Consider the following 25,650-nt stretch of genomic DNA (forward strand, 5'->3'; position numbering starts at 1 on the left):
GTTTAACAATCACAAACATCCATGCCCTGGATAGGGGTAATTTACCCAGGCGGGACTCGAACCCGCGACCTTCGGGTTGGCAGGCGAGGACTTTACCCCGCCGCCACCTCCTCCTGCAGACAAGGATATAGACAAGGTTATAGACAAGGATACCACACTCCCCCTTAGTAACATATTCTCCAGCACGCCGGTATGATATTTGGAGGAGGCGACCGACAGCTGACGTCATTTACACCATCAGGGAAGGGAAATTAAAGAAGGGTGGAAAGAAACCCGGCGTCGGAATTAACGAAAGGCGCCAAGGGGACCACGACTTAACGTCCCATCCGACGGACGGAGTGTTGCGCTTGAAATGTCCACCACACAACATTCAGGCAGGGATCGGGCAGTCACTGAAAATACTCTGCCACCGTCGGGATTTGAACCCGAGCCCACGGGGTGGAAAGCCAACACTCTAGCCACCACACCAACCCGATCCCCGTCGAGCATGATATATGTTAGTTAGGTTTCAAATCACTCGATAATTATTTCCACTTTTATCTCACCGGTTTCCGATATTCTCGAAGAAAATAATCATCTTCACTGTGGTTGTAGAGTACAAAGCAACGAACATCAGCTAATGACTTGCTAAGAGCCCTTAAAATTCTTTCATAATGAAAAAGATACTTTTATTAATCCCATTTAAAACAGCATAAAAACGAGAAAAATTCTAAAATTTCAAAATACCGTACATCTCCGAATATAGTCCCCCTCTGAATATGGTCCCTCCCCCAAATTACGAGGCTTCAGTTTAGGGAAAAATAAAAAAAGGTTTGAATATAGTACCCCCCTTTACTTTTACAATAGGCATTTTTAGAAAAAAGGGGGGACTATATTCAGTTAAATACGGTACTAACAAGATTAAAATATCACAGGCCGCTTTAATACCTTAATATAATGAAATGAAAAAACCAATTTTGGTGGAATAAAAAAGTTTTTTCATTTCCATCTTTGCTTCATTCCACCAAAACAGGTGGAATAAAACAAAGTTTTTTCATTTCATTATTAAAATGAACTTCCACAAAGTTGAGCCTGAGGCGATAGACGTAATACAGTGGAACTTGGATAATTCGAACATCAAAGGAACAGTCAAAAACTTCGAATTATCCAATAATTCTAATTAAATAAGTCCTTAATAAATAATTACCAAACATAAAAAATTCATATTTCCAAACAAAACTCTTTATTAAATTGATACTCTTATGATTAACGCCCATTAACAAGATTGAAGTAACCTTAAAACAGGAATATTTATTTCAACAGACTACGAAGTTAGGTATAGTAAAATTTTCATTCCAACCTTAACTGAAACAAAACCTACTCTTTTTCAAAAAAGGATGATATATTTGCCCTTTTCCTCGAATTAAGTGTCTCGGCTGTTATAAAAGATTATGAGGTATTCAAAAAGTTGAAGTAAGAATCACTTGAATTAATTCGGCTTTCAAAAAATCTTCTAAGTTCTTGTACGTGGTTCATGGTGTCGTTGTTTGCATACTCCACCGGTTTTGAATTTAGTTTCACTTAGTTTTCCTCCATGGCTTTTTTGTCTTTAAATGGTGTGCATTTAAAAAAGGCAAGTTTCGTCAACATTGAAATTGTTTTTGGGGGTCTCTGTCCTGGATCATCTCCTCAAGATCTTGTTTCTACTGGTTGGTTTCCTGCTGATTTACCCACTTTCCCACAGACTGCTTTAAGCGTAATTTTAAAACGTTCTTTGAAACCATCCAGCCACCCAGTGCTAGCTTTGAAATTTTCCTATCCCAATTCTTTAGGAATTATTTTGTTAGTAAAGCATATTTTCCGATGGATTCACAATTATTTTGAGTCGTAGGTTATAGCTTATGCCTTATTTTGACACACCAAAAATTCGAATTATCCACGATTTTTTGGCAATGTTTGAATACAAAATGTAAGGGACCAAGAGAAATATTCAAATTAAAGAATATTTCTAATTATCCAGGTTTCACTGTACCTTAAAATTGTCATCATCAACTTCATTCAAGTCATTTAGGTCCTCATTGTTCCACCAGCCATCCTCCCTCGAAGGAATTCATTAGTCACCTCGAATGTCCACTATTGATCCTCATCATTCCCGTTTACCGCCCATTGAGTGGATTGGTCGTAGAGGAATTAAAGCGAGGAACTGGAGCGCGAACGATATGAGCTGATAGAAAGACTAATGACTGGAAGGATTAAAGGAGAAGGAAAACATCTAAAACCAGGATTAAGGCAGAATTAAAGAATAAAAATAATAACATTAAATATCAATGGATATCATGCTGTTGAAAACAATGTTAGACGGGAAGATTTTAGGTAAGCGAGGGAGAGGAAAGAAGAGAATAGGATTTTTGGATAGAATGAAAGGGAGTAAGCCTTGCATTGAATTGAAGAGGGAAGTACATGAGGGAGGTTACCAGAGTACTTTCAAAGCACTCCAAGGTAACCAACCTTAATCTTTAGAATAATTTTATTACAAATTTTTATTAAAATCAATACAAATAAATCTAATGGTGTATGTTTCGGTGAACAATAAAAGCTAAGTGGACTGTAAAGTTGGTCTTTTATTAATGTGAAACGAAGGTTATTTGTCAAGATACGAGTATAAATGCTCGTGTCTCCATAGAGACCACCTCGGAACACACTGAATATCTATGCTAGCGGCCGGTGGCGGCGCTGCCGATGACGGCCACTCGCTTTTTCTATTGGCAGTTTGAGCAAAACACGACAATCCAAGCAGTGTACTGTCTATGTACTCATTATACCACAAAATAAATTTTGAGGAAGAGAAAAAAAGTGATTTCAAAACACATTACAGCATACACTTGTATACTACAAGTCGTACGAAAATTTGCTAAACATGAATGCTTAGGAGGGTTAGTAAAGAACGCTAATATTTCTATGAAATGGCAAAAAACAGAAAAAATACCGAAAATGATACAATTGTATCATGATAATAAATATGACGGGTTATATCGGTCGCTATCATATATCCTTACTTCTCCAAAAACATTTACGCTATCGTCATCAAGTAAACACAAAAGTCGATATCGATGCTGTGAACTCACCCTTACTTATACCTGATTTTTAAATGATAAAATCGGTGAATCCGGGAAATTTTGTTTTTTTTTAAGCTAGGAGCAAATCCCTCGCCAATTTTAAATTCCTGATTTTTTTTCACAAGCAGTGAATAAATTTTACTCAAGAAAAACCGGGGTCGTTAAAAGTCACGTCCTTTCCCCACCCCAGACGTCAGAGAACGTGTCAGGCCTTAAACCGGCAATAAATCTTCGGGTCCTTTGGGATGGCTTTTCACACCTCTCCGCTCTCAAATAACGTCTTTTGTGTCTCCACATCATCACCACCTCAGAGTAAGGATGGGGGAGAGTGCACTTTGGCTACTGCGCATGTAGTCAAGATCCCGCATATACAGCATATACATCCCACACTTCCCACAAGGGATTCCCGCACTACTTCCCACGATCACGTGATAACCATGTTGACTACAAGAATCTGCTACTGCGCAGCCTGAAAGCGCCCTCTACCCCAATCCTTACTCTGAGATCACCACCACACAAATGCGCCGGTTTGCTCCGGACGATTGCAACAATTAGCATGAAGAGAGGGGTTCACGACAAACAAGCAGTAGTCGAGTCCCTTTTCCTTTCCATATCCTCTGCATAATCACCTGCCTTAGTCATCGTTTTAAAAATGGCGAAAAGTTGAATCGGAGAGAAAAGGTCATACCCCAGTTTCGATTGGTTATGACAACAGACGAAATCTTACGGACAAAAGTGGCGCCAACAAAGCGGTGGGGTGATTTTTTTAATTATCAAAGCATTCTACCAATCAAGGAAGGTTTGCATGTAGTATTTAAGAAGTATTCTGGTTACCCCTTTAATTCTATCTAAAAATCCCAAGGTTAGGCAGTTTTGTAAAGCATCACGAGCGAGGAATGTGAGACTTAAGATAAAAGTGGGTGGTGAAAAACTTGAGCAGGTTGAGCAGTTCAACTATTTAGGCAGTACGTTAGGGGAAAACGGATACAGTAGTAAGGACATCAGGAAAAGAATTTGATTTAGCAAAGGAGGAGTTTGTGAACAGGAATGAGCTTATGAGAAGATGGCTACGTAGGAGTACAAAAACTCAACATATAAATTACTGAAACGCTATACATACTGATGATAGTCCAATTACGATTCAGTTCAAAAAACCTTCACAATTCCAAAAATCTTCTCAATTCCAAAAATTTTGAAATGACTGTTTTCATTCTCGCGGCTCCTTTGAACTCTTCGAACTGGAACGCCGAAACAGACCTTGGAAAACATTCGAGATACATCAAATGACTTGGAGAGCCCCACTGTATCAGTTTATCTCTTCTTTCCCCACTCCCACTTCTTCACCAAAGAGTTTAAATTTCCATTTCTAGGTCTCTTGGCGGTGCGAACGAAACAACGATCTAAGAATAGCGGTGAAAAGTGGTCAAGCCCACAAATCAGTTGAAAGAGATTGTCAATCAAACTATTTCTGTGTACACACTCGTGCCGGAGATGGGATGTTGAAGGAGAACCCCAACTCGTTGGGAGAGGAAAAAATGTTATGAGGCGATAAATGAACATTTCATCACTCAGCCACGTTGGAAAAGATTTTTCAGAGCTCGGAAAGGGCGCGATAGTGAATTCAAAGAATTTTCGGAAGAAGCGTACGTCGCGATATGCTAGATATTCAATATTCAAAACTTCCAGAAAACGTCCATCAGTAAATAAAATGCTTGCTGAAAGAGTTGCATGCAAGTTCATTTCATGACTATTTAACTGGAAGGGAAGCGACCATAAAATACGAAGTTACCTAGTTTGGAAAGGAGTTCTTGGTGAATGGCACAACAAGTCGACTCTTGTAAGTACACTCGGGGAAGTGACGAAAAATACCTTAGCCAAATGAAAATCTCTCCTCGGTTATAAAGAAGGAACTAATACATGGTTATTACCACCACTATTCCAGTTGTAATTATTTACTTTCAACCCAACCCACATTCAACCCAAAATTTATCCTTTTCAGTACAACATGAATTAAAATTTCAAAAATTAAAATATTCGTGCATTTTTATGTTCCGCCGAAAATACTTAAGAATGACTACAGTAAAATATAATTCGAAAAAAGTCATTTAAAAAGTCACAAAAGGTGGGATCAATTAATGGAAACCTGTATTGATTGGCAGGATATTTTAATAAAAAAATGAAGGACTATTCATCTGAAGGGGTGAATATCGATTTTGTAAAACTATGATAATACAGCTTTTATATAAAGTGGCAATAGCTTTTATATAAAGCAACAATGGCTATTCGAATGTATGACCTATATTGAAAGGTTTCGACCTTTAATTCATGGCTGAAGCCGCCTGACCCAAAGCAATACAATCCCTCTCTTTTCAGGTACATAGTCATTGTGTATCCGATGAGATCAAGATCATTTTGCACGATCAGCAACTGCCGAAGAGCCATCATAGTAGTGTGGATTTTCGCTTTCATCTTGGCTGGACCTGTGATTTCAACAAAGGTAACTACAACTGAATTTATACTTTCATGAATGCTCCAGATAGCCGTTTCCGTAAGTTTTTAGTGCATAGCTAACTATTCCTAAGTCTGATACTCAAAGATCACAGGTAGAATTTGAAATTTTAGATTAGTTCCATGTTTAAGATCACCAAAGAAAGCTCTTTAAAGTTGTTCTTGATTCAATACCAGTCAGCCGTCATTTTCACATGCTTATAGGTAAAATTAGGTGATGTCAGGGTAGCAGCTGAACGTCTCATTTGACGGTTGTGAAGTTCCGACGAAAATATGTATTTATAACGCACCTAGACTTTAAGAACACAGGGTATCCCTCCTCTGAGACATGATAGGTATCAATCATTATGAAAACCATCACCTTATAAATTCAGGCTACGCAAGCGAGATTTTAAAAGTGCAAATGCTATTAAGTATGATTAATTAATCATTTATTTAAATTTAAACATGAAAATACAATGCATGGCGCGCAGAGAATGCTTGAATTATGAACGTCGATTCAGGGCATACTAAAACGTTTGGAAATTTTTTCGCGGGGTGAAAACTGGAAAGCTAAAAATAGTCGAGTCAAAAGAAGGTTTGAAATATTTTTAAACAAGCTTGTGATCAACACTGTAAATCATAAGCTACCATGGAAGAGAAGGGACGCAAACAAATATCGTGCATACTTCCACGGTAAAATTCGTGAATATACGTGCACTGCTTGTTTATATGGAGGTTGCAGAAGAGAAACAATGAGAATGATCCATATAAGTGCTTCAATGACGGAGAAAGAAAGACCCTGAATAGAATAGAGGAAACTAAATTACTATAAACCCAAAACAACAACTTAAAGATTTATTTCTAATGAAAAAACATCACAGTAAAGGGTCATCGAAAGGGATTGATTTCATATTTCTCTAAATACCATTAGCATGGCTCGAAGGGCAACCTTTCTGAAAGAATATAATTCCTAAAAATATCAGATGCTACGAATATTCCTTCTCACTTGAATTTTTGAGCACTCTTATGCAATAATTCCGTATTTCACGAAATGTTATAATGTTTTACCGATGATTTTAATGACGTTTATAAAGTACAAATTAGTAAATAAATGGAAATTGTTTGGCAAAGTATCAATTTGCAAAAACGATTTCCAGTTAAGTAAAAATTCATGAAATTATACCCTGATTAGAACCAAATTCTCTCTTATAATTCCTCTAGACATGCCTTCAAATAATACAAAAGTATGTGAGATATACTTGTAGCATAACACTAACATTCAATCGATTAATATATTAAAAAAAGCAAAAAAATATATAATCTAGCATATATCAATCAGTTTTAGGTATTGATTCATGCAGTCAGCTTGAAATGATTTTAAAAATTAAGAGAGCTTACCACTCCCGTATCACGCCATTATTCTAATAGCCACAGGATACGTAGAATGGACCCTTGTCAACATTTCCTTGTATCTCAACTTTAAAATTATCAATGAAGGATCATTAAAATGAAGGGATAAATATCGATTGCTCAGAACATGGTGGCAAAGATTTTTATTTAGAGTTCAAGAATGATATAAGATAAGACAGTATGTGGCCATTGAAAGGAATTGGTCTCCTATTCCTTTTTCCTATATTAGTTTCCACAATATGTTCTCAGATGCATAATTTTCACATTCGAAATACAGGAAAATATTTTTTTTAAAGTGTGATCACGGCACGCTGAACATTCAAGGGTGATTAGTTGGCCAAAGTTTCCTCTTGAATATCGAAGACGGATCAGATAGAATAAAAAAAATCGCCTGTGAAAATGATGCGCATGTCAACCAGCCTGCTCTCCAACAGTGTTAATAAATTTCTCTTTTGTAGGGCTCATATTCGATAGAGTTTTACAACAATCACACAAGCATAACCATGTACTATTGCAATGACGCAGATGACGAGGAGGACGGCACCCAAAGGGGATTCATAGTGGCCGTTTACTTGCTGGTGGTACTCCTGCTCCTCCCGTTCCTCCTCATGGTCTTTTGCTACGCTCGGGTCATCAAGGAACTCTGGATATCCACCAAGAACATGGCCGCCATGACGCGAATCTGCAGGTAAGCCCAAGCAACCATTTTATTTCCCTCTTTACCTAAAAAAAAAACTTCACGCAAGATATCAACAGCATCTCTAGAGAAATTTTAAAACTATTTTCCATAGTTTTGTTAAGTTAATTAGAGCGCAATGGAAAAAATTAAAATGTCTGTTTATTAACTATTTTATTGCCATCGGAAGCGATTAAGTCGATACCTCCACTGCATAAATGCTCAACAATCGCCCACCGAATCAAATCCGCTCATCTAGATAGCCCTTATAGTACTAGTTCAGCGGATTTGATTCGGCGGGCGATTGTTGAGTGTTTATGCAGTGGAGGTATCGAAGTGTGCAGAATTTCAAGCCGATCCGACAATCGGACCCGGGTAAAAAAAACAATCACAAGATTCTGTCGATGAAACAGACAAACAAAAGAGGAAAGTTAATAAAAAGCGTGTGAAATCACGATAATCCGATGCGATTTCATTTACCTGAGGTCGGCAACCTACGACTCGCGAGCCACATGCAGGCTCTCTCAATGTCAAATAGGGTGGTTTCCTATTATTTTTTTATTGCCTAAATCGAAAGATTATTACTCCTGGAGTACGTATTTCACGCTTTTAGATTTTTAAATGACGATATCTATTTTTCGCGATCAAATGAAAAGTGAAAAATTTCAAGCGCGCGAAAACGCGACGCGTAAGTAGAATTGAAGGGAAAAAGTCCGTACGACGCATTTCTGGTTCCCCCTCCCGCCTGGTAGGTGACCTTGATCGAGGCTCTGAGCGCTGATAGGACGCAGGATGCTAACGGGTAGCTGAGTACCTTCCTGTCTGGTAGCGCATGGCTTAAAAAAGGTTTATTAATACCTTATCAAGCGAAGAAAACTTTCCGACCTTAGCCAGTTTTAATAGGTGATTATTAAGACATGTTTCCCTGAGCTCTGTGACTCATGCATGCATTGGTAGCCTCTGACGATGCATAACTCCTATCCTCTCGTGTAGAAACTAGGTCCCTGTGACGTCACGTGGAGTGGAATCGCATGGGCGCCAATCTGGCCTTTTTCAAATGAGGATAAAATTTGACCCTTGCCATTCGTCTAATCCGGTATTTCAAAAACCAAATAATTTGTGTATTATGAATACACTAATGGTGGGTAACGAATCGCCATCAATGCCTTTTGTTTTCTTTGATGAAGGAAACTACCCTATTGCGACCTTCCAGTTACATGCGCAAAAAATAACAATTATATTATTTCATTTTCAAAACTCAAAACATATTGCAAACAGTGTTAAAAACCATTAATGTAGGAAAGAGAGAAGATAAAGGATCCCTATGATAAATACATTGCCGGTAGTCACATTAAAGCACTGTCGAAATGTAGCCGCGCAGCTGGTTGCATAGATTTCCGTCTCGAAAAGGTTGCCGACTACTGTCACAGACCAATGCGTGACAAAAAAGAACAAAATCACGAGAGTACATGTTACAATTCAATGAATGTCTACTGAATTTAATGAATTCCGCAGTTCATCGATGCCCGGAAGCGAGAGCATGGAGTCGATGGCAGTGAAGAAGAAGATCTCGGTGGAATCCGATCGAGTGTCGCTGCGATCGAGGCCAAGGCACCCGAGGGCCACAATGAACGGACGCTCCAGCTCCAGCCACGACGTCAAGCAGGCGAGGAAGCAGGTGAGGACAGGGGCGCAGCGAGGGGGGGGTTTTGGGGGATAAACCACCCCCCCCCCCCCAGAGCTCAGATATTTTTTTAGTTTAATCCATTTTACTTATTTGGATCAGTATAGCTTATAGAATAGTGTTAGTATTAATCAAATATCCCTGAGAGAGCCGTAAAACTCGCCATTTTGAACCATTATTCTAAAAATTTTTCTGGAGGAGGGCCCCCGCAACTCTAGCTTACCCTGGTGGGTATGCAATACCCCCACACCCGTAAGTACTAGTTGCGCCTGAAACCCCCCCTAGCCTTAATTCCTAGCTGCGCCTACTAATTTATGAAAAAATGGAAACGATGCCAATCTTCAATTGGCAAAAATCTTCCATTCTAAATGGCAAACTATATACTGTACAGATTCTGTTCAAGATGACTTCCCTCAGAAAAAAACAGAACACAATAAACTGTGGTGTGAAACTCAAGAGTGATTTGTTGGCTGACGATGAATCCATTGTGATTTTGCATGGCAATCATTTTGTGGCTTAATAAAAGCGATGTAATAAACCCATGGCTAACCTCATTCACAATTTCTATGGAGAACCAAAGTCATACATACCACTTTTTCACATACACAAGTTGTAGTTACACATATCTCATTACTAGCCACTTGCAGACCTTGGCAGTGTTTTTTGTCGAGTTGCTTAGTAAATGTAGGCACTGTGTATTCTACAGACTCTGTAATACCTAGCCCTACATAAGTTATTTGCTAATTATAATATATATTTTGCATGATTATCAGTGATTTAAATGTTTACCACGGCTGACTACCCCATATATATTGAGAAAACTGAAATTGCATGTCTAAATGATTTGCCATTTTCTTCATTCAGTAACATGTTGGTTCACTTTAAGATATATCTTATTATATAAAGAATCATAGGGCTTTATAAAATGATCTTAAACTCTCAAAACTAAGTGTTGTTTCACCCCAACGAAAGAATCAAGGGGCCAACAGCAAATATCTATTATCTCTCATCTAAGCCAAATAATTTTGTCATGCTGAACTTCATCCTTGGTGCAAATAACTTTACAACGCTGCGCGTGACTGTTAACATAGTTCTTCGTTCTACGCAATACGTTACGTTATATACTTCCATAGGAAGAAAGGAGAGAAAGAGAAAGGAATAGGCGTTAAAATACGGCAAAAATGTTGGTAATGAAGGCCAGGCCGCATGGCCTGGGAATTATAAAACAGGAGGTACACAATATTTCGAAAAAGACAATCGTGGTAAGCCTATAAGCGGGCTGCATAGCTTCTAGGATACAACCGGTATAGGGCCTTAAATCACGCTTGGAAACCTATGGACATTTTTTGTTCACGCTTCAGGTATAGCGCACCATTATGACGTAGTCCCTTTACTTCTAAAAATGGCCCACGGCTCAAATGTGGTTGACGAGCTAGACTACCTTTTCTCCGATACGGTCAGGCCCCAATAATTCGCGTGACTTTGTTATCCTTCATTCATTCGGGGCATTAAATTGGACCGAAAATGCCTTTTTTGGATCAAATTAGCCCCATGTTGATAAGCTGTGCGCTAGTATCAATGCCTTAACCTAGAATTAAAAAATCGCATAGTAACAACCACTACCGCCAAAGCCTCAAAGTTGAAATTTTTTCAATATTTCAGGCGTGATTTGCAAACAAACACTTACGGATGCATGTCTAGAGCGGAAGATAAGCGCCATGTTAATTTTTGTACTTTGGAAAGGGATCCAAACGAGGTATTTGCTCCACCACCGCGTCACATGCGTATTTTTCAATTCCTTAGATACAGTTGTTTGAAGAGTAGATAAAGGAATTTTAAAAAAACGTAATATTTCTAAAGAAGACCATGGAGCGGAGATTAGAATAAATCGTGGTGTTCCATTAATGTCAAATTTTTCCAATAATTATCGATTTATCGATGAAAATGCTCAGTGAATCTCAGGGTAATGCAAGTGTGCTAACTATGCTAAAAACCATTCCATAAAAAAGTTTTGCTGCCGGAACTGAAATACAGTAACCGATTAAAAACCGACATACGCATTTGAAATTGAGATGATTGGGCGATCCACTCCATTCAGGCGAGTGATCTGCGAATTTTACAGCGTGATTAGGCCATAAAAGCAACAGTTGATTACAGAGAGCGAGCGCATAGCCAAGGAGATACCTCACTGGCAAACGGTAAGTAGCGCAAGGATTGACGGTTGTTGGAATGAGTCCTCGACATGAAAGAGAGCCTGATGAGGAAGATACTAAGGCCAATACACTCACTCGCGCCGTAAATATCCCGTGATCACATTTGAGTTATTTTTTTAGCGACTTTTTCCTGCTGGAAGCAAAGTCCTGATCAATAGAACTCGGCCATCGTAAAGCCGTGTTTAAGGTTACGGTTGCAGCCAGGGCAGAGCCCGGAAAAATATTTTGAAAAGGGATCCGAAAGGGTTATTTGTTATCCAACGATTTGATCGATGGATTTTCCTCACTTATAGGAAAATTCTCCAAAATCGTTGGCATATTAATCGCTTTGCCTGGTTTCGCTAATAGTAGGGCCCTCGCTTCTATAGCGTTGAGATATCTTTCCCTCATCCCGTCCCTTCCTTCCCTTCCCTTTCCCTGAAGCGTCGACGAGCTCCTATCGCGGCGGAGCCTCTTTCCTTTTTCCTTCCTCTCCAGCCCCTCCCCGGGTGATCGGGCGTATAAGCCACGGGCTTGGTTCCCGGCCCCGGTGTGTTGTATCCTCGAAGGGCTCTCCTTAGCCCTCATGCATTGTTCCACCTCCATCGACGAAAAATCGTTGGGTTTTTCTTCTCCATCGGAAAATATTTCCTTTCCGTAGAAACATTAAATTATGGTTTCGCTGGTAGTGGCCCACGTCGCCCTGATTACGGCGCGCCAGTCTCTTAAACGGACTGCTACGGATATCACGCTAAGTTCCCGAGTGCCAACCCAGCGTATTGCGGGCCACGGGGCGCGAGAACCATAAAAAAATCGGAGGGGTCGAGTTTGGGGCAGGATTTTTCTTTTGAGATTTCACAGGCATACGAAGTACTTAAACAAGCCTGAGCCACCAAAACAAGTCCTTTCTCCGAATCGCCAAAGCAGGAAATTCTTCCTTTGGGTCCTCTCTGTCGTCGCAAGTCGTCATACGCTCGTTCGGGGGGAGGCCGGGGGGTCCGGACCCCCCCCCCCCCACGAAATATAAAAAAACAATCATTTTCCTTCTTAAAAGAAAACAAAATATTGAAAAATCATGAATTTAAAAAATATTTCTTTAACAAATGAAGTTTTTTGATTACGAAAAGTGTTAAAATTTGTTAAAAACCCATTACTTAGTACCCTGTTTTTCAAAAATTTCCCTCCCCCTGGTTTTGGACCCTCCCCCCCCCCCGAACGAAATTCCTGGCTACATCACTGACGGAACCCTTTTGTTTACGTGTGAGGTGGGCGTTTCCCTTTCTTACCTGGCAACCTTGCCCCCTACCCCTTTTACCTGTCATCGGACAACTCTCGGCGGCCGCACTGTAAACAGGTCCATTGGCTCAATTTACATGAATTAACCTCTGGTAATATGTCGTCAATTCAATTTCTACGTGTATCCAAACCGTTAGGAAGATCCCTGCAGGCATTTACACAATTGTAATAAAGATAATATATGTAAAAGAATCGTGTGTTATATGATCCTTTCAAGTTCTCATGCAGGAAAGCCAATTGTTCTACATGCTCAGGCAGCAGGTTTTGACGTCTCCATATAACAGAATTACTGCCTGCAGAAAATTGTCTAATGCTATACACTCGTCTTCTGAACTCACTATCTTCCACAGCTCTGTAACCGAAGCTACTCGAATCGACATTCGTAATGCTACTCAAAGCACTCGAGTCGAGTACTCACTTCTCGACTCGAATTTTCCCTATGCCTCGTTCAGACTACGATCGTTCCAACGATCGTTGGAATTATTAATACTACGCAGGTTAAAACCTGAGCTGCCCTCCAGTGCTGAGATCTAATTTAACGAGAAACTGACGGTTAGCAAAGCTGTTGAGGGTGGAGGGTTAAGAGGGTTACTACCGCGTTCAACGTGTATTTAACGTATAATTTTTCCTCCGCCCATATCCTTCCTTGTTTGGAAAAATCCATGAAAAACAATAGAGCGATGGGAGCTTCACAAACTTTTCGTACTTCTCATGTGAGGTGGGCGTTTCCCTTTCTTACCTGGAAACCTTGCCCCCTACTCCGCTTTAGACCCTTATAAATGTCATCGGACAACTCTCGGCGGCCGGGCTGTAGGCAGTGCCGTTATTCGAGTGTCAGTGACCCTGTCTCATCCCTTGCCTTCGGTGTGGGTGTCAATCAGTGTTTTCCGAAAGCCGGGAGCGTGTGGACACGGAGTTTAGCCATGCGCTTCGCCGGAAGTGGCGCGCGAAATAAAGCGAATTCGATTAAAGGTGTCCTCGCCTTTCATTAAGCATAACCCGGGGCACATGTCCCCGCGTGCACATCTTCTGGTTCACCAATGGCCGGATAGCGCGAAGAGTATCTCTACAACATCTTGGGTGGGAGGATGGGATTGAATCTTCTGGCCCATCCCCACTCACTATGTCTTCCGAAACAAAAAAAAAGCTGCAAAGAAGTAATTCATTATAACAGAGAGACAGAGCAAATCCCTACTTCTTTCTAATTCGTGGCGAGCGCCTTACTGACTACATTTCCCCGAAATCCTATTCCATGTCCGATGAGAGTTTTTGTATCTGCACGAGGTAAACACCCATGCAACTAAAAGGGGCTCCAACTTCCTGAACGGTGGCTTGAAAGCAGGAATGGGTGGTGCTATATGCACGGTCATTCGTGAGGACATAAGGTTTCTTTTAAGCCTCGCAGGCACCCCGTAGTGGGAGAACGCCCGGATATTTAAATCGGTGTAAGCATTTTGGGATCACTCAATTCCCAGGACACCGTGCAAATTAATTTAATACACAATTGTGCTTCTGTAGATGGGAAGATGACCGTTTCAATATCTTCAGAATTAGCTTCGTCAATAATATTCAAACCAAAAGCTAATCATTAGAATGCGAGAAATAATGAGGACTTCCCTGATGAAAACAATGATAAAACTTAAAAAAATAGATACATTTATATAAGTTACATCTTTTTCATAATAATCAACGAAAAAGGTCAGAGCAGGGGTGTGCTTAGGCCATTGTTTTGATTGAGAGGGCGATCTACTCGCTTTTCTGGGCGCCTGGGGGTATGCAATACCTCTACACGAAATAGATTTTGGAGAATTTTTAGTGAAAAATAATATGACGGTAAAGGAAGCATAGAACGTGTTCTTAATGTTTATTGAGTGATGAAAGTTAAATTACGTCAATGATGTGTTATTTCGCCTATTTTTTCCTGGAAATAATGTCAAGAGAAGTTGTTTTCCTAACGGCTAACTCATTTCTATTTTGACATAGTGAATCCCCAGTCTGAGATTTTCCTCTTCCTTCTTCCTCCATGATCGACCTTCTTGGTTTATTCTAATGTCAAATATCCTACAATAATCCTTCCACCTATTCTGAAACTCTTTCTGTCCCCTAGTGGTTAATTATTTCTTCTTTTAGCTAATACATCTATCCTTCTTCTTCCTTATGATGCAAGTTGGCATGCACAACTAGACCGCTGCCAATTTCGCCTGGTTTGCCCCTATTGTCACCATCAAAATCTTATCACCTAACTGATTTAAGTCACAAACACTCTTTACCAGTTTTGTATTCAAAAGTAGAGCCATCTTTCATTCAGTGGTGGATACAGATGGGGGTGTGGGGGTTGCAGCAGGGGGGGAGGGGCTCTTGTGGGTCCGCCTGTATTGCCGAACATTGCAAAATCACAATTGTAACTTTTTTAGTATCATAAAATGGCATTGGCTTTTACTTGTGTATAATCACTTTACATAAAATTTTCTCATACTCTGCTTGTGACTTGATAATTTTTTATTATGATAATGGTAAAGACTAGGTACTCAAGATATATTTTGTGCCCCCCCTTGAGTTTTTTCTGTATCCGCTACAGCTCTCATTGACTTTTATCCATTCCACTACATATAATCCTTCACCCATTACTTCAGTAGTCCTGACTCATTCCACATCTCTAATTGCAAAGCTCCAATAGATCTTTTCCCCCTCCTGTGCATTTTCTGTTTAATATATATTATATTACCTACCGACTCCTTCTTTTTCTTTCCTTGAATCTCCTAAAATTAGGATTATTCTGCAATTATTTGCTTTTTATCTGCTTTGCATTGTGGAGGGTGGTTAAACTAAGAGTCTTTCCTCCCCCATTGCCTATAGCTACAACCATCCCTAATGGACATGCCCCATTGTATGAGTTTGCAAGGTTCTCATGATTTTGTACACATCACAAGGGTTATCTTTTCCTTGGCTCCAATTCTTTCACCTATCTGGCATGGTAGGGCCTGAGTTGCTCCCACCAGTGTTGCTCTATGAGAGATTCAAGCCTTTATACTGCAAAAAGGTTGTATTTCAAAGGAAAGGTGAGATCTATCACGCACAAATTATTCTGCAGGAAAGAAATGTAATCAATCTCTGACTTTGAGTCCTCTCTCTGTCCTATGGAAAAAGGGTTACTTCATCCATGCCATTTATTACAGCGTTATACATATATTTCATCATCATAAGACAACAATCCAAAGTGGGTGCAGCTCTCTATATTCTTTGCTAAAACTTTCAAAGGTACTCATCATGGTAATTAAAAAACCTTTTTGGGCAGTTGCCACATCAATGCTTTGGTGGCCCTAACGTTTCCTGAATTTTGCTGGTTGCTTGAATCTCATATTAACAGAGTCCCTTGAAAAAGCATTCAGCATCGGTAGGAGAAACGTTGGGGCTACCCGAATACTGATGTGGTGACATTGCCCAAAAAGATTTTTAATTACCATCACCTCCCTAAATATTCACTGACTAATAATTTTAACATTCATAATATCAATATAGATCATGGGTGGGTTGTATAAATGTGAATTGACCAAAATAATGCCAAATATTTCAGTTAAAGAACATTAAACCAAAAAAGAGAAATTGCCATTTTCTAATAAATTGAAATTACATATTGAAAGTCATTAAATTTTCAATTTTCACGGCATAAGAATCACTTCACTCTGACCTCACACCAGCCCCATTGAGAATTGACAGGCTCCTTTTGCTGTAATTGAAAAAGTGTTCAAGGGGACACAGACCCCTAGATCTACCTTTACAACCACCGCAGACTAAGTATCATTAATAAAAACTCTCCGATCATATGTACATGAAATTGCTGGGGTTAATACCCTATTAAGAGAGCAAGACCATTGACTCACCAACTGTTTTCTCTAGGTGATCCAAATGCTGATCCTGGTGGTGATATTGTTCCTGGCTTGTTGGGGTCCTCGCTTCGTCATGGATGCCATCATTAAGCATGGTCTCACCAGTTTCCAGCCACTCAACTACAACTTGAGGGTCGCTTTCCATCTCTTGCCCTTCCTCCATTCGTGTCTCAATCCCATCATATACAGGTGAGAGCATAAAACAAATATTGAGTTCAACCACTTGCTCTATACTTCTAAAATTGCACTTGTACCACAGGCAAAGAATGGGGTAATCTTTAAGTAAGCAGGTGATATCATATTTGGAATGGCTGATGTTCTGGGATCAGCTGCAAAGAAATGGAAAAAATGTCTATTATAATTGGATAAACCATGGAAGTATTTTGCCACACGCATTAAAAATATTTGTAAGGACACAATTCTGGCTGGTTTGAGAGATTGGCACTATTGAGACACAGGCACAGACAGAATATGAATCTGACTAGTGAGGTGGTAAACTCCTTATGTGTTTTATGAAACAAAGAATTTAAAAAAGAATGCATAGCAGCACCAGAAGTACAAGAATATTGAAATATTTGAAGGGAATAACCAGAGTATTGAATTTATCAAACCAAAATTACCACCAATGATCAGTTTATCAAATATTAGTTATTCATTAGAAAAAATATTCTTGTCTGGGATTGGAGCCAAGTTTTGATTTATAATTTTTTTTATATATAATTCATAGTTGATTTCTTATTCAATGAATTATATTCCTTTGCAGTGTGATGTCAAGCAGCTTAAGATCAACCATGGTTCACTCATGTGCAAAATGGAGATGCCTGAAATACATACTTACACTTTGCTGTAAAGAGGAGATGAAAAAGAAGAGATTACGAGGTGTGTATGAAAATTTCTATTGCAATCCCTTTCCTGCCCGTGCCTACACCAGGAAAACATTTTCTACGCTACAGGTAGTGTAGGAATATTTTAAACCTCTCTGTACAGAGCACATTTTTGGCGTGGAGTTACCCTGGTATTCTCATCCCTCTGATTTGGGACCAAAGTCAACGGGATGCAGAAACTACTTATGCATCCTAACCCTATCTTAGCACAAGTCCACAGTCAACTTATTGCATTTCCAGTATTTTTTTTCAAACCAAATACATATTGCATTCAATTTTCAATAATTTACTCTTCTGTAAGAATAATAAATATTTTTTTAAGCATCGTGGAATTTTAACTGGATTTCTAACGTTGATAACAGCAATGCTATTGAAGACAATGTACTAAGACTATGAATCCAGAAGTCTGTTATTAGTAGCACTAAAATTTTGTTTAAAAATTGCTTATGCACAGATCTAAACAAAGAATTCATTTCAAAGAATAAAAAATTGTAGTATGCCACAAAATGTATCATTGCAAAAACTATTTACATTATAAACACTTCACAATGGATTCCTGCAGCGAGGATAATCATAAATGAGTGGGAGTCAAGCTCAATTGCAGAGGAGTCTCGCAAAGCTGGGTCTGAATGCATCAGACAATTGCTACCTCAGCGGTCACTTCCCTACCCCCATGATGACTATACCTGACGTTAGGTCTTCTGGATATGAAAATACTCGTCGGCTACACCTGATGTTTGGCACGAAAGCGTTAAGATTGTTGACAGGCTCCTCAGGCTTTGCTGGGGATCGGTACCTCTCGTTGGTTAGTTGATGTCGACAACAACTTATGCCCCAACTGCATAACAATTATTCCATCAGTATCTCAGCCAAGCAAGGCAGGAGGCCAAAGGGTTTTTCATTTTTGCACCACCAAAATTGATCCAAAGTGGGCAGCACACATCACAGTGACCAAATAGTTATTCTATAAGCTAAGTGTAGCATCATCGTCCCTCTAAAGAAAGGATAGTGTGCCAAAAATGATAGCCACATAAGCTAAAAGCATAGAACCTTAGTGGGAACATGTGTACAAAAAATGGCAACAGCCTGAGTGTTGCTTTGGTTTTGGCCATTGATGTAAACCATGCAGCCCACATCAAACTAGGGCATAGGATTTAAAATGTTAATGTTCCAATATAGGTATTGAAGGTTAATGTCAGCCAGACTAAATGGGACAAATTACCACTGGTATCAGTTTTGAGCCCGGTATGATTCCCTCAATAACTATGAGAGAACTCAGAGCTATTTAAAGAGGGGTATGGGTTTGAGTATGGATTCCCTTAGAGGATAATGATCTGGGCCTTCCAATGTCTTTGGCTAAACCTGCTGATGGGAAGCATGGCTAGTGGATCATTTTTGGATAATATATTCATTCCTCTGCATTCCTGTTAGAGGACCTTAGGTATTATTTTAAGTTGTGAAAACTTATTGCCAACTCATGAAAAGTTCAATTAAAGATGTAATAGCTTAAGATAATCCTATAGATGCCAGTATAAAGTCTGCGAGGAGTGATAAAACAGGTAAAGATGTTTTCATACCATAAGTAATCCTCTTTCATTGATTCCTCTGAACTCAATGGGTGACTTTTACAAAGCAACCAGACAACCATTTTATAATGTCTGTTGATTTCAAACTGATGGGAAAAAAACTGATGGGATTAGAAAACTATAACATTGTAATTCTATGATGTTTGAGAACAAATGTTGTTCACTGGATGGCCACAGGAGCAAAATTCACCATTTTTGCCTCATCCAACGCGATTTGAGAATCAAGATGAATATGGGCAGTGACGGATCTATGGGGGAGGGCTAAGGGGGCTATAGCCCCCCCTCTATCTTGGGTATCCAATTCACACTAGATAGAATTATAATTTTTTCCGACTCCCACTACTTCTGGAATTTTTAACCCCACTTAGCTCCCCGTCCCCATTGTCCCTATCCTGGATCCTCCACTGAATAAGGGTTACAAACCTTAATTTTATATGCCAAATTTCCCAACAACTTTCCCAACGAAAAATAATTTAGGAACCTCCTTTTGCTCTTGTAATCTCACTCAATCTCAACCAGTGATTCAACCCAAAGGATAATTAAGACAGGTGAGGCTAGAGTTCATCACATACAAAGCCACAGGCCTATGAGTTTCACAAATTCAGTGTAGGGGGACAAGTTCCTTTCCCAGCATCACCTTGATCTTCAAGCATTATTGTTTAGGGGTGTCTCAGAGCTTCATCTGTGGATTGAACCAAGGACACTTCCATCAACAGATGCACTCTACACCAATTCACCACCCACCAAGCCAGCATGCTCTCCTCTCCTTGGTTGGCTAGTCTACAGTCATTTCCTTGAATGATGTCTATAGTAAATGCCCTAGCATTCTAAGTTCTGGCTTTAACCTACAGGCTGTTACCCTATGCACAAAAACATGCCAACTGGTGGTGAAGTATGTGTGGCATTATAAATTGCCATGTCCTCCTCACACGCTTTGTACACATGGCGAGAATTTTCTTAATTTTTCCTTCATGTTCCAGATGGATGATGGAAATTCCTGACATTTAGTTTATCAACTAATAAAATTTTAAAGAACACCACAGGTATTTGGCAGTGCATTATCAGCTGTTGCTCGTTACTATTTATGAATGAACGCATTGTAATGTGTGATTGGGTAAAGTTATAGTTTAAACCTTAGCTTTCTAACCATGTCTAAAACAGAGGCCATTTGCCCAGATTGGCACATATTTTCAATCTCAACACCTCTTCTAAGGTACACCATTCCTCTACATTTTAACACCCCAGTACGCAACATGTTGAGCTGACAAAGATCTGCAGAGGAAGAAAATGTCTCGGTAGTTCAAATGGGAGAACACCTGAAGCAAATTCAAGAGATCTTGGCTTCAATTCTGGTTAAGGCAAATGATTTTTCCTACGTGGAATTTTTGAATCTCAGACTGGCACGTAGCAAAAAAATTTGCTTCATAGGAGCTTGGGTGGTATATGGGCTTTCTGTGATGATACCTTGTTGTAAATTTTCACTCATCAGAAAACCATAAATTTCATAAAATCAGCCATGTATTTCATTTGCCAAATGATGTGATGGTTTCTCTTGTAAATGAATTGCTGGTAGTCACCACAGGGGGAAAAACTTTCATGCTACATGCCTGATCTTGGAGTCTGATTAAGAAAGGCTTAATTTTTTAACCTAACCAGCTCTTCATTTTTCAAGGTGACATATAAGTTACATATTCTTTTACATATACTATTAGCATTATTTCATATTTGCTCTTTCTATCCAAATTCTCCTGTAGGTGGAGTGACAAGCTCATTCACAGATGCTCGCCGTATCAAAAGCTCCGTTTCAACAAGGAGTTCCATGGCCACAGATGGATTTATGCCGTCAGCAGCCACAGCCTCCACAGCCTTTCAACTGCAAAGCGTCCATGGAGTTGAATGCGAGCTCACTGTGGTCAATGGATCAGCAGGATCAGCTGCTTTGTGAGAAGTGCTCACGGAAACCAATTGAAAACACCAGTGATTCCCAAAGACAATTAGTGACCCAAGAAAATAGGTCTCTTTCTCCCTCCACCATCCTAATCTTTAAGATCAATAATATAGTTTGTGGGGGAACTTTTGATGGCCTACAAAAAATTGGGGTCTAGGATGAAATACCCATTTGACACCCCCTCCCTATGGGTTACCCAGGGAAACAATGTGTCTCTCAGGGATTGCGAAGTCCTGCTGAGATAAAAATTAGTGGCCCTAGATGTTATTCTAAGCCCAATGACAGCTGAAATAGGTAAACCTGGATATGGCCTTTGTAGCCACAAGGCCCAGTGCAGCAGCAACTCTCTAGAACTATCTAAGGGTAGTACAGCTTGGAAACTTACTTTGAGTGAAGTTTTTTCATCACGATTGTTTCATTCTACTGGAAGGAGAATTTTCGCCAGTAGATGACTTCCTTAGAACAAGCAGAGCATAAAATACTGCTGAGTGAAACTCAAGAGTGATTCATTGTTGGACCATGGATCCAATGTGATTTTGAACAGTAATCATTTTGTGTCTGAAGAAAAGCAATGGAACTATCTCATGGCCAATCTCATTTACATTTTCTATGGCAAACCAAGGTTATATGTACAACTTTTTCACATGGACTCTAAGTTGTATTTGCATATCTCATACCTAGTCACCTGCAGAGCTCTGAAGTAATTTGTGCTGAGTTTTTTAGTAAATATAGGCACTGTGTGTTCTACAGACTCTGTAATATTTAGCCCTACATAAGTTATTTGCTAATTATTATACATATATTGTTTGCATGATTCTCAATGCTTTAAATGTGTATCAGGAGTGACTACCTCATATATTGGGAATACTGCAGATTCTTGTCTTAATGATTAGCCATTTTCTTCATTCAGTGATCTGATAGTTTTCTAAAGTAGGTATATAACTTATCATTTAAATAATCACAGCATAAATTTTTAATGTTTCACTCCAATGGGAGGAAGGATAAGGCATTAGGGGAATGGAAAGGGTAAGTCCTATATTTATCACGATTAGTTCCTTCCCACCGGCGAGAAATTGGCTAGAAGCTCATACTTTCAGCCCAAACTTTGAATTAAATATGTAAAATATACACACATATTACCTAAATCAGAAAAAACTGGGCTTCTCAACAAAGGAGTCAAAGTTGGATCTAGTGAACAGAAATGGTGGATTAAGAAAGGTAGGGGGGGTTGGAATTAGAGGAAGGGGATGGCCGGCCACGAGGAATTTCTTGAAAAATTGGAAATGTGGCAATCTTCAAGGTGAATTCAATCCCAAGCAGCAATCAATATCCCAACAACATCCAGACAGCATTGTCTGCGTAAACATATGACATCCATGCAATATCCATGTTAATCCAATGAGCGTCTTATGGATATCTGTCAAATATACTAAAGACCCACCAAACAATGTTGCAGAGATGTCCAACAGTGGACATGGAGGTCCATATCACAACATCTCTAAGACATCTTCACAACATCTAATGAGTAGGAAATGGGTGTGCTTATTATGGTTTTCAGTTATCCCCAGACATTCAGACGAAATATTTCTGCTCTTCAATTCAATACAGAACATATGTTTATATTGATACTGTTTGGAATAAAAATTGTTTTAAGAAGTTTTGGTCCAAAAATTTGGATTCAAATTTGTCCGTGGGACGCCGGCTTTAAGAATATCACGGTTATTACAACTTGGATATCTATGTAATGTAATTATTACAACTCGTCATGGATGTTACTAGTGGGATATCTATGTTACATTGTCAAAATATCCAATGCGTAATAATAACGTATTTTGGATACATAAATCTTATTAAGAAATGCAATGGATATTGTCTGCTGCTTGGGATCAGTTACATAGGTACCCAAATGTGAATGATAATGGACATGTTAAAGAATAATTATCTTTTTATTTGTATGGTTTTAGGCAATTGAAAATATGTAATATATAATCAAAGGGACTAGCTTATATTTTTGCAACACTATTGTTAGCTATTTCCTTGTGTCCCTGAATTCTTCAAATTTTCATTATTTTTGAGCATTGGGTCCTATATTTTAATAAAAAGAGGTAACTCTACCACAACTTTCCCCCACGTCTGAGTGCAAGAGTATACTTGTGTGCAAGTTGTTCTAACAGACTTCAGTTTAAGATGATGTTGGCCCCAGTTAAAACCGAAGCTGCTCCAGGAAAATACCACAATGGAACCGCTAAGTTAGTTTTTCATTTCTTGAAACTCCCCCAAGATGTTCCTGAAACTGCCAGCTATAGTGATTTTACTATTTCCATATAATTCTGAGAAACCTTGGAAGTAACAAGAAAAGGAATCAATCACAATTTCATGATTTGAGAAATTCCCTAGAAATTATGAAGTTAAATGCCTGGAGATGTTTTACCTTAGGATCAAATCAAACTACTTAGGACTGTAGCTTACTTTGTGACCACTTCTGCACTGTTTATCATGAATTGTGACAGCTAATTGAAGATATTATTGTGGGCCTCCACAAAACTTATCATCAAACTTGCATTTCTGGAACTATGATTGATGAGATATGAGAACATATGAGCAGCATATTCCTTCAAATTTTCTCACAAAATGGGGATTCCTGACAACTATAGTCCATTCACTTTATGTCTGCGGGTGAGCTTTCGTGAGAGCCCAGACATTCTCAGATGGCTTTGCTGATAAGGGAGGGTTAGTACTGAGAGAGAGAGAGGAGGTATAAACATAACGTTGCCAAATGTACATAGACGCCCTACTTTGTCACTGAAAACGTGTGAGTCATGGGGTGGCCACAGGTATTTTGGCCCCGGCACGGAGACAATATACCTACTCATTTGGAACGCATTGGGGATAATCCTTTCACAGAATCCCATGACATTGTCAGCTACCGCACTGATAGAGAAAGGCACATACAAGGAGAACGCGTAAGGTTTGGCAACACTGCTCCATGAGCAGATTCACGATGTTCACCTGGCGGAAATCTGAGAGCGACTGACTGAGGCCATGCCTACTGTTTGCTGATTGGCAAAGGCAAAGTCACTCGTCGAGAAACTTTCCCTCCCCTCATTTCCACTTGCTTCGGCTACACCAGCTCACCCGCAGAGATGAAATGAACATAGTATAAGTGCTCTGAGGATTAGATATGAATCCTTACATCGAAGAAAAAATTTTTATAATGTGTGATTACCATTCTTGTTTAAGAGATATGTAAAAGACTTTGTCAGTCTATTTGGTGCATTGATTCACTGATGACAAATATTTAAAACTTCCAGCACAAATAGCTTCTTGTGATGCTATAAACAATACATTTTGCTGATGATTAAGACAATTGTAAAAAATTATATTTGAGGCCATTGAAACAATGGTGCATATGGAATGTGGTAAGAGGGAAGTGGTTTTGATTCTGTTAGTAAGTATACTGAATTTTGAGGCACAGGAAAAAATTACTGTTCTCCGTTGTAAATATTGATGCAGAATATTTATTTAAATTCATTAAAATGTAAAATAATTTATTATAATAATATGTGTAAATAGTAGTATCTCACTGTATTAAACTATGTCTTTTGTTGTTTTAGATAATAAAATTCTTTGTTAGGAAGAACGTTTAAGAAGAGATATATTTTATTTATTAAGAGAATATTTGCACTGTAAGCCTTCACCTACATAGTTTAGAAGAAATTCTGAAATAAATGTGGTGCAAATCACGCATCAAACCTGGATGAGCAGGGTACCAACTATAGATTTCAATGATTTTCTCTAACAAAGGAATGGCCATTACTATGTTATTCTCATTGATAAAGATGGCAAAGCAACTAATTCTGCAGAATAAGGGCAAGATACTTTGTGACCCTTCTAGTCAAAAGTCAGAGGGATGCCACACCCTTTTATGGTCAACTGAATCCAACCTTCAGACCCAATTTTGCCACATTATTTATTATTATTCACACCCATTACGTCCACATGAACTCACCCTAACAGTGTTTCTTGAGCAGTGTTTTTTTCCTTCAAAATTATTTATTGAATATCGACAAGTATTAAACGCTTTAAAGAATGCCTGGAATTGTGCTGATTTATAATTCATTTAAGGCAAAATTATCACTCTTTTAATGATGGTCTATTTCATGTGAAACATTCCTAAATACTTGTTCAATGCATGCATTGTTGTTGCAAAATTGCTAAATCATCTCTTAAAATCAGTAAAAAAAACATCCAAAACGTTTATATAATTCACGTCAGAGGTGCATGACTTCAAATTTACGGAAATTTTTTTTGAAAAAACGACTGCGGCAACAACAAATGTCTCCACTCCAGGAAGACTTTTCTCTTGTAAAGGTATGTAGAGTATGTAGAGCTGGAATCCATGGAATCAGTTTTCTGAGGATATCACATAATACTACTGTCCTGTCCAGGCCTGTGCTGGACCCCTTATTAGGGTACTGGACGGACATACCTAGAGGGTGCAG

At 39.0% G+C, this 25,650-nt stretch overlaps 1 protein-coding gene across 1 annotated transcript in view; it reads left to right on the top strand.

The window, feature by feature from the left end:
* Positions 1-23,955, top strand: part of LOC124159270 (galanin receptor 2a-like) — an 86,907-nt gene extending 62,952 nt beyond the window's left edge. The window contains exons 3-8 of the mRNA XM_046534967.1: positions 5,469-5,592; positions 7,454-7,683; positions 9,187-9,349; positions 16,741-16,919; positions 17,494-17,609; positions 20,955-23,955. Of these exons, the coding sequence (XP_046390923.1) occupies positions 5,469-5,592; positions 7,454-7,683; positions 9,187-9,349; positions 16,741-16,919; positions 17,494-17,609; positions 20,955-21,145 (1,003 nt within the window). The 3' untranslated portion in view covers positions 21,146-23,955. The remainder of the gene's footprint in view (positions 1-5,468; positions 5,593-7,453; positions 7,684-9,186; positions 9,350-16,740; positions 16,920-17,493; positions 17,610-20,954) is intronic.
* Positions 23,956-25,650: the final 1,695 nt, after the last annotated feature.

The sequence above is a fragment of the Ischnura elegans genome, chromosome 5, assembly GCF_921293095.1.
Source record: "Ischnura elegans chromosome 5, ioIscEleg1.1, whole genome shotgun sequence".
NCBI lineage: Eukaryota > Metazoa > Arthropoda > Insecta > Odonata > Coenagrionidae > Ischnura > Ischnura elegans.